Source organism: Lucilia cuprina, chromosome 2, assembly GCF_022045245.1.
Source record: "Lucilia cuprina isolate Lc7/37 chromosome 2, ASM2204524v1, whole genome shotgun sequence".
Classification (NCBI taxonomy): domain Eukaryota; kingdom Metazoa; phylum Arthropoda; class Insecta; order Diptera; family Calliphoridae; genus Lucilia; species Lucilia cuprina.
Genome location: NC_060950.1, coordinates 68,776,007 through 68,786,304, shown reverse-complemented (window position 1 = coordinate 68,786,304; position 10,298 = coordinate 68,776,007). Strand labels below are relative to the sequence as shown.

General features: G+C 28.1%; 1 protein-coding gene across 9 annotated transcripts in view; it reads right to left on the bottom strand.

Moving 5' to 3' along the window:
- LOC111679174 (sodium/potassium-transporting ATPase subunit beta-2) overlaps window positions 1-6,422 on the bottom strand; it is a 27,799-nt gene extending 21,377 nt beyond the window's left edge. Inside the window, exons 1-3 of one of the 9 annotated variants that reach the window (XM_046952699.1) lie at window positions 6,250-6,264; window positions 3,760-3,761; window positions 868-1,568 (exon numbers count right to left, since the gene is read on the bottom strand). In XM_046952699.1, the coding sequence (XP_046808655.1) occupies window positions 868-991 (124 nt within the window). In that variant the 5' untranslated portion in view covers window positions 992-1,568; window positions 3,760-3,761; window positions 6,250-6,264. Of the gene's footprint in view, window positions 1-867; window positions 1,569-1,907; window positions 2,066-3,759; window positions 3,762-6,108; window positions 6,128-6,249 lie in introns of those variants that run through there. The other 8 variants (XM_046952695.1, XM_023440693.2, XM_046952698.1 and 5 more) reach the window with 8 other exon arrangements.
- Between the last annotated feature and the right edge of the window lie 3,876 nt (window positions 6,423-10,298).

Here is a 10,298-nt window from a genome sequence, read left to right as displayed (position 1 = left end):
GTTCAGTTCTAGTTCAGTTCTAGTTCAGTTCTAGTTCAGTTCTAGTTCAGTTCTAGTACAGTTCTAGTTCAGTTCTAGTTCAGTTCTAGTTCTGTTCTAGTTCTGTTCCAGTTCTGTTCTAGTTCTGTTCTAGTTCTGTTCTAGTTCAGTTCTAATTCAGTTCTAATTCAGTTCTAATTCAGTTCTAATTCAGTTCTAGTTCAGTTTTAGTTCAGTTCTAGTTCAGTTCTAGTTCAGTTCTAGTTTATTTCTAGTTCAGTTCTAGTTCAGTTTTAGTTCAGTTCTAGTTCAATTCTGGTTCAATTCTAGTTCAGTTCTCTCAAGTCAAGTGAGTTAATTTAAAAAATACATTTTGAATAGAAAAGATTTCAAAGAAGTTAAAATTCAGAGAATAGATTTTTTTAGTTAAAAGTTAATGGAAAAGTTTTATAACTTTTCGTCTCAATTAACGATTAATAAGTTTCTTTTAGTAGTTCATGTAATATTTGTTTGTCAGAAAAAAACTTACAAATATAAACACGCAAGCATAACTCGCTAGTGTTAAGACAATCAAGTATAAAAAGGGTGACCTATAAGTTGCTACATGACTCCAGAGCCACTATTTGAAAAAACAACTAATAATAAAAAATATAATTTGTTAGAGAAATACATAAAAATGTTTGTTGTTGTGGCAACAACAGTCTTTAAAAACAAGTATAAAGACAAAAAAAAAATTATGTAAGACAATTACAAAATAATTGTAACAAAGAGGAAATTTTGTGACAAAAAAAAAATAAATCAATAAATGAGCTTAGATTACAAAATATATGTATATATAGATATATAGCTATGTAAAAAAGAATTAAGGAATTTTTTTTAATAACTTACCCCAACTACCGCCTGTACGACCCAGACATTGACTAGTTTCACTGTTCCACAGAAATGTTTTGAAGCCCTGCCATTTGCCCATTTTTGGAGGTGGCGCATAATATTCATTCTTTTTATCGGCCATTTTGTTTTATTTATTTATATATATATGAACTGTATTTAGGATTTAAGTTTGTTTTATTTTTAAATTAAATTTTAAGGATTTTGTGTGTCTAGAGCAGTTTAGTTTTATTTGTTATAAATTATATAGTTTTTATTTTTTCTGGATTTACTTCTTCTCCTACGACTTCAGATTGCTTAAAGACGTCGTGGTGTCGTCTGATCTTAAGGTGTGTGTGTGTGTGTGAGAGAGAGTGAGTAAGTGTATGTTGGAAGGTTAATATTTGTTTTAATTTAGTCTATATGTTCAACTTTATTATTCAGATTCGTATAACAATTTGTAATAATAATTATTTGTTTGGTTTTTTAATATTTTGTAGGTTGTTAGCAGTTTATCGCGTAATCAACTTTGTTGCAAAAACATTTTTACCGATTTTTTTGTTTGTTGCTGAGGATTTTAGAGGGGGGATTTCTTTGTATTGAATATTGTTGTTAGAGAGTTTCGTTATAGAGATATTTGGTATATTCTATGAAATTTTACACTTTGTTAGAAGATTTTGTTTTAAACTATTGACTGAATAATTTTACAAAGTTGATGACACCTAGAGAAAATACACAGAAAAAAAGTAGAAGTTGTAGAAGAAAAAGTAAAAGAAAAATTAAAGTAGATAAATTAGTTTTAAAGTAAAAACTAAAATATAGATTTTAAAAATTTTCAAAAAAAAAATTTTTTAATAGTTTTTATAGTTTTTTTTTTCTTTTTTAAATTAGTTAAGTAACACTTTATAATTTATATTTAGAAAAAAAAGTTTATTAATTTGTTTAAGTTTTTTAAAAGTTCTTTTATTATTAATTCCTTTTTATTTTGTTAATAACGTTTTTATTTAAATTTTTATAATTTTTTTAATATTTTCTTTAAAAAAAATTTTTTCATTTATTACTTTCAGCAAATTTTTGGCCTACAGAACACAGTTATGTAACCGAGCACAAACCGTTAAAGAAAAAAATTTCTATCTTTCTTTTAACGTTTTCTTTTCTTTCCGTTTTGTTCTTTTTCCAATTCTATTCTCTACTGTTCTGTGCGCTGCTTTATTTTGAACTAAGTTCAGTTCAATTTTAGTTCCTTATTTCAGTTCTAAAAAGTCTCTTTTAGTTGTCATTTTGGTTACAAGAAAAGTACTAAAAAAAAATTACCCAACATTAGTAAAATTTTTAGTACTTTTTGTTTTAGTACCAAAAAGAAAATGTAATAAAATGTAAAATGACAATATAATAAAATATATTTTGTAACCGTTAGTTTTACAAAAAGAGAGGTAGAAGCAAAGAGAGAGAGAGAGAGAGAGAGAGAGAGAAAATGAATGTTTATATGTGTGTGAGAGAGAAAGCTTACAAATGTAACGGTTGTAAAAGTTTATTACAAGTATTTTTTTCTTGATTCTATTACAGGCCTAATAGGAGCTATTTATGTCTATGGTTTCATTTGTTTTCTCGAGTTTTTTTTCTAATGTCAAGTTGTAATAGAATAAACATAGTTAATAGTAAAGCTTCTTGTTAGAAATTTGATGAAGAAGAAAGGAAGAACAGTTAAGGGAATAATGGATTACAAAATATTTCATAAATTTTCGGAAAAATACAAATCCAATTCAAATCCGTACTCTCAGAATTTCTCCTTTCCATCAGGTTTTCATGTTATTGTTAACATAAAAACTTTTAGTTTTTGACACTTTATAACAGCTTGAAGACTTCTTAATCTTTAGATTTTGAGATTTTCTCTAAAAGTCCAAACAGTTGACTTTTAAATAAAAATGTAACCTCTCTTCTAGTTTTATCGTAACTTAAAGTTTTTGAGGTTTTATAACAGCTAGAAGACTTCTTTATCTTTAGATTTTAAGATTCCATTTGAAAGTCCGAACGTTTAACTTTAAATTAATAGCTTAAACTCTATTCTAGCTTCACTCTTCTTCAAGATATCGTAACTTAAAGTTTGCCTTAAGAATTTCTCCATTGTATCAGGTTTATAAGTGATATTTGTTTTTTGGCTCTGGCAACTCTAAAACACCTTTTTTTTATAAATTTTGTAACAAAATCTGAAAGTTCAATAGGTCGATTTTAAAATAAAAGTGGAACCTCTGTTCTAGCATCTCCATTCTTCGAGATATCTAAATTTAAAGTTGAAAATAACTTTAAACAAAAAAAATGTTGAAAACTTCAACGCAGGATATCTCCGTGAAAAAAGAGATTTTTAAACTATTCTAATCACATAACAGATCTTATAAATAAGGAAATCTTTGCACTGTCATAACACTTTAAATATGGCTAAAATGGGAGGTTTTTCGGTCTCTAGAACTCGATAACTTGAGAACCTTATGTCACTGCGAAACTCTATGGTCAGATTCAGTTTATACTTTTGAAAAATCTATAGTCTATGAATTATTTCTAATATTTTTGTTCACTTACTTTTGGACTTGGTTCTAAAGATAAAGCTTATATATATATAGCAATGAAATATTGATCTTAAATAAAGCAGAATCGGTATTATTTCATTAATACTGCTTCGCTTCATATAGTGAAAACTTAAATAGAAGTCTCTTCTCATTATCTAAAGTGACTTGAAGATGTGTCACTAACTGATCTAGTAAAATTAAACTTTAAAAGCTTCAACTATCGTTATATATATATTTAAAGCTTTATTAAAAGCATTATTCCAGATATTGAAAATACTTTATAAGCTTCAACTATTGAAAATCCCAGATTCTTTCACTTTTGAACAAGTTGGCAGAGTTATCGTTGAACTTCTTCTGATGTATTACTAACAGATCTAATGGATCATATCGGTCTTTTACTTGTTAAGGACCCACAAGATAAAGATCAATAATTTGTTCTAGAAAACTATTAGAACAAATATTACTAGGTCCAGGGGAAAATCTCAAAAGTTAGTTCTCTTTAGAGTCTATTACAGTCTAAATGTGGTCAATATGACGGCTGTTGCTGGATTGACAACATTTGAACGATCTATTGGTTCCCGGACAAAGTTGTAATTGTAGTCGAAACCTTTTTTTATCATTTTTTAGTATTAAACAGTAGTTATATCATACATTACTTGGTAATGAGTTTTTGTTATGTAAACATTTGGAAAAATCGAAAAATTTTTATAAAAATTTCGAATAATATTGATAATTTTTTAATAAAACTCTGTTTAGCAATGCTTTTGAAATATTTTTGAAAATCGTAAAGTAATTCACTTTTTTAATAAAGTGAAATGAGAGGTTTTTGCCATTACTTTACTAATTTCTATAGTTTTGAGTAAAATTGTGATAGATTTTACTAATTTTTTTTTTAACAATTAAAGTTGCCTGATGTTAACTAGTCGAATAATGTTGCCAGATTGTAAAGAAAGGAAATTTGTTAAAGGATTAAGGTAATAAAAAGAAAAGTGTTTTTAAAACCTTTTTATATTTTTTTTTCAAATTTCAGAATTTTTATGAAATATAAAAATTTATGAAAACTTGAACTTAAATAAATAATTTTCAAATATGTTGTACATTGTTGAAAAAAAGCTTAACTTGTCATTTTGACAAGTAGGAAAATGTCATAAATTTCATGGGAGAGTATATATTGAGAGCACTTTAAGTGACATTAAACAAGTGATTAGCTCTAAAAGAGTATTTTTGTAAGAAAATTTTCTATTTGGAAAATTTAGCTTAAGAAAATTTAAAATATTTTTTCTAAAAGTTTTGAAAATTAGAAAAAATTTGGAAATATAAATTTCTATAATAATAAAGTTATTGTAGAATTTTTATTAATACAAGAGGGCGTGGCTTTTTTGAAATATAAAAATATTACTTTTTGTAAATAATTACGAAACACTTTATTTTAAAGTTAACCTCTTTTGAAACAAAAACAATAATTCTAAAAAAAGAAACCCCTTAGGTGTTACTAAGGCAATAAAGAGGTTTTCTAAGTGAAAAAAGAATTTGAAGACAAAGAACATTCCGATTTTTTTTTTTTTTTTTGAGAAGTTTTTATGTCTTCTTTAAGTATTGGTATTTGTACAATTTTAAGCAAACATTACTCCACTTTTTGTTCGATATTGTTCAGAAATGGCAGCAGTGTACCCTTACGCACACACAAGCTTATCCTACTGACACATATTAAACGTAATTTATTTACACAACTTTTTTTTTGCTTTATTCTTAGTTTTATTGTTATAACACTTTTTTGCCTTTGTTCTTCAAACTAAAGAAGTCCTTTTTCTATGCAAGCAAAAGAGGAAAGAGAGAACGAGAGTATGAAAGAGATTATAAAAGCTTAAAAGAGTTTGCGCCTGAAACAGAAATATAGTTAGAAATAGTTATCTAGTAAGAAAGTGAGCAAGAGAGCTTTAAAAAATATAACAAGAATTAAGGATAAAGAAAACATTAAAAGCAGAATTTTGATGAGAGTCAAAAAAAGGAAAAAAGTCCTTGTAAAGCATAATTTACAGTTAGACACACTCTAGATCTGTAACTCTTTAAAAACTTATTAACCACCATTTTGCTTATTAAGTCTCTTTTTCTTAACTCTCTCTCTCTCTCTCACCATGTCTCCCCTCTCTCTACATGTTTTAATATAAAACTCTCTTTCTTTTTACTATTACATACAAAACAGGATAATTTTTCTTTTTGAAAAAAGAAAAAAATATCTAAATTGTCTTTAGTTTTTAAAGAAAATGATGAAAAAAAATTTTAACAAAATTTTAAAAAATTTTCTTTTTTTTCCAAATTTAAGCCTAAAAAGCTGTCTAAAGTTTTTGGTCTTTAAATTCTTGCTCTTTTAAGTTTTTTCTATTCCCCGTTATTGATTTTTCCGTTAATAATGTATGTAAAATTGTTACACAATATTTTTCATTAACTTGAAAAAAACTTTAAAATTTTGCAATTTTATAAAATTTTATCATATTTTTCTTTAAAAAAAGTTTTTCTTTTTTAATTAAATATTTCAAACCATAAAAGTCTAATTTTATATAACAGTCTTTTCTTTTAGACAAAAAAAAAGTTCCTTTTTTCAGTAAAATAAAAAAAATCGAATTTTTGTATGTATATAACTGTTACAAGGATATTTTTTTCTTCTTTTTTTTAAATACTCCAAACACAAATAACCCACAATTTTCACTTAAATTTTTTAAAAAAAAGTCTTTATTTTCACTAAATCCTTTAAATGTTTTCGTTTTTTTTTGAATTCATAAAAAGTTAATTCTTTCTTTAATCCATATAATATTATATTTTTTTTTCACTATATATATACTTTTTTCCTTATATACACATAAGTATATATAATAATTCTTTTCTTTTTTTCTTCTTTTGCACTATCTGATATATAAATTGGGGTTTTTAATCCGTATTCAAAATTCTACCGTATGTCGTCCAGAGTTGAAACGCCAATGATAGTGTCTTTACTGCAACTGAAAGAGAAGTTTTATTTTCTATGTTCAAAAATTTATTTAATGGTATTCGTTGGCTGAAACAAATTACTACAACTGTATGTGTACGTTGTGCTTTTTCTTTTCCCATCATACCCAAAGGGGGAGGAGGGCTGTGCTAAAGGGGCCTATACAAATTTTTGTTCTAAAATTGCTTCTTTTCTATGGATAAACTATGGGTTCGTGTGTGTGTGTATGTAAGTTGTTTTAGTACAACAATCATTGGTATTTGATTAGTACCACCAATAATAAATTGTTGAGCGTAAGAGCGACGTCAATAGAGAGCTTTTACCGCTAATGTTTTGGGGTTGTTCAATTCTATATAACATATAAAAAGCTCTGTTAATTAGTTGCAAAAGCTTAAAATCGTTAAGATTTTTAAAATTTGAATGAAGTAATTTGCTAATACATGAAATACACTATAGATCATAACATAAACTATATAAACATAAACTAGACTATAGACTAAACTATAGACTAGACTATAGACTAAACTATAGACTAGTCTATAGACTAGACTAGCCTTTAGACTAGACTATAGACTCGACTATAGACTAGACTATAGACTAGACTATAGACTAGACTATAGACTAGACTATAGACTAGACTATACTATAGACTAGACTATAGACTAGACTATACTATAGACTAGACTATAGACTAGACTATAGACTAGACTATAGACTAGACTATAGACTAGACTATAGACTAGACTATAGACTAGACTATAGACTAGACTATAGACTAGACTATAGACTAGACTAAACTAGACTATAGACTAGACTATAGACTAGACTATAGACTAGACTATAGACTAGACTATAGACTAGACTATAGACTAGACTATAGACTAGACTATAGACTATAATATAGACTAGACTATAGACTAGACTATGGACTATAGACTAGACTATAGACCAGACTATAGACTAGACTATAGACTAGACTATAGACTAGACTATAGACTAGACTATAGACTAGACTATAGACTAGACCATAGACTAGACTATAGACTAGACTATAGACTAGACTATAGACTAGACTATAGACTAGACTATAGACTAGACTAGACTATAGACTAGACTATAGACTAGACTATAGACTAGACTATAGACTAGACTATAGACTAGACTGGACTATAGACTATAGACTAGACTATAGACTAGACTATAGACTAGACTATAGACTAGACTATAGACTAGACTATAGACTAGACTATAGACTAGACTATAGACTAGACTATAGACTAGACTATAGACTAGACTATAGACTAGACTATAGACTAGACTATAGACTAGACTATAGACTAGACTATAGACTAGACTATAGACTAGACTATAGACTAGACTATAGACTAGACTATAGACTAGACTATAGACTAGACTATAGACTAGACTATAGACTAGACTATAGACTAGACTATAGACTAGACTATAGACTAGACTATAGACTAGACTATAGACTAGACTATAGACTAGACTATAGACTAGACTATAGACTAGACTATAGACTAGACTATAGACTAGACTATAGACTAGACTATAGACTAGACTATAGACTAGACTATAGACTAGACTATAGACTAGACTATAGACTAGACTATAGACTAGACTATAGACTAGACTATACTTAGACTATATACTAGACCATAGACTATACTAGAGACTAAACTAGAAACTAGACTAGAGACAAGACTATTAACTATAAAGGGACAGTCAGTGTCTAACCTTAAGTCATTTGTGACGAATGACTTATAACCTGATTAGACTTTATTAAAATTACTGTAAATTTGGTACGTATTGACTTCTTGGCAATAGACTAGACTATAGACTAGACTATAGACTAGACTATAGACTAGACTATAGACTAGACTATAGACTAGACTATAGACTAGACTATAGACTAGACTATAGACTAGACTATAGACTAGACTATAGACTAGACTATAGACTAGACTATAGACTAGACTATAGACTAGACTATAGACTAGACTATAGACTAGACTATAGACTAGACTATAGACTAGACTATAGACTAGACTATAGACTAGACTATAGACTAGACTATAGACTAGACTATAGACTAGAACTATAGACTAGACTATAGACTAGACTATAGACTAGACTATAGACTAGACTATAGACTAGACTATAGACTAGACTATAGACTAGACTATAGACTAGACTATAGACTAGACTATAGACTAGACTATAGACTAGACTATAGACTAGACTATAGACTAGACTATAGACTAGACTATAGACTAGACTATAGACTAGACTATAGACTAGACTATAGACTAGACTATAGACTAGACTATAGACTAGACTATAGACTAGACTATAGACTAGACTATAGACTAGACAATAGACTAGACTTTAGACTAGACTATAGACTAGACTATAGACTAGACAATAGACTAGACTATAGACTAGACTATAGACTAGACTATAGACTAGACTATAGACTAGACTATAGACTAGACTATAGACTAGACTATACTTAGACTATTTACTAGACCATAGACTATACTAGAGACTAAACTAGAAACTAGACTAGAGACAAGACTATGGACTATAAAGGGACAGTCAGTATCTAACCTTTAGACATTTGTGACGAATGACTTATAACCTGATTAGACTTTATTAAAATTACTGTAAATTTGGTACGTATTGACTTCTTGGCAAACTTCAGGGATTCTACTACATCACTACCACTACTTTCCCCCTAACCTTAAAGTCATTCTATTACAATTTACAAAATTCTTGAACTTTCTTTTCTTTTCAAACACTTTACATGCAGTAAATCCTTTAAAAAAGCTTTTTATAAAAGTTTTCTAGCATTCCACTATTTACTCTCTATTTGTTTCAAAATTATCATTATTAGTGTAAAGTACTAAAACACCAAAAAATACAACAACACCCTTAGGCTGTAGGAAAAGGAAAAGAAACCGAAAAAAACTGACAGTAAACTCGCCCTTTGGATTAAGTGCTTTTGTAAGTTTTTGTCCTTCTTTTTTACTATAGGTGCAAAGGATCAAAAGCGCAGGTTCAAAGGAAAGGAATTAAGGCAAACTTGGCAATAAATTTGAAAGCAAAAAAGTAAGAAATTAAGTGTAAAAGGAAAAGAAAATTCTATATAAGTAATTTCTATATAATAATATATATTGATTAAAAATTATTTAATAGAAAAAGAGTAGAAGAGCAGTAGAAAAGTAAGACACAGAAATGACAAATAAAGTAGGAGAATAGTATGTAATAGAGAGTTAGGGAGTAGGGAAAGCTTAAATGAATTTTTTATTAAAAAAGAAAATATTAGAAAATTTTTAAAGATTTTGAAATAGTTAAAGTGACATTTTTATTGGATTTTATTTAAAACATGAAGAATTTCCAAATTTTCTAATAAAGTTTTTAAATATTGTATAACCACGTGATTGATTTTATACTTGCTCTTCTAAAAAATAAACTCTCTGCTGGCTTTTTATTATAAAATTGAGCGCGTTTAACTCCCCTTCTTTATGTTTTACTTGATGTCTCTCAATTATGATTGCTCTCTCTCTGTCTATGTTTCCTCAAGACTGTGCTAATTTTTCGAGTTTTCTTTGATTTTATTTTACTGAAAATTATAACTTTTATTACTTACTACCCCTTCAAGTCTTACGTCATTTCTCAGCTGTTACCTAAGAGTTTAGTGTTATACAACACCCTCATACTCCAAAATATACAAAATAACCCAAATAACCTCCCCCTATATGAGAGACATAACAGTATAGTACGAGTAGAGCACATACATATGTATTTGATTTCTTTACACTGGCAGCTGTGGCTGACAGACCAAACCCCTGCCGCCGAACTGCTTTGACTATTTTCCTTCC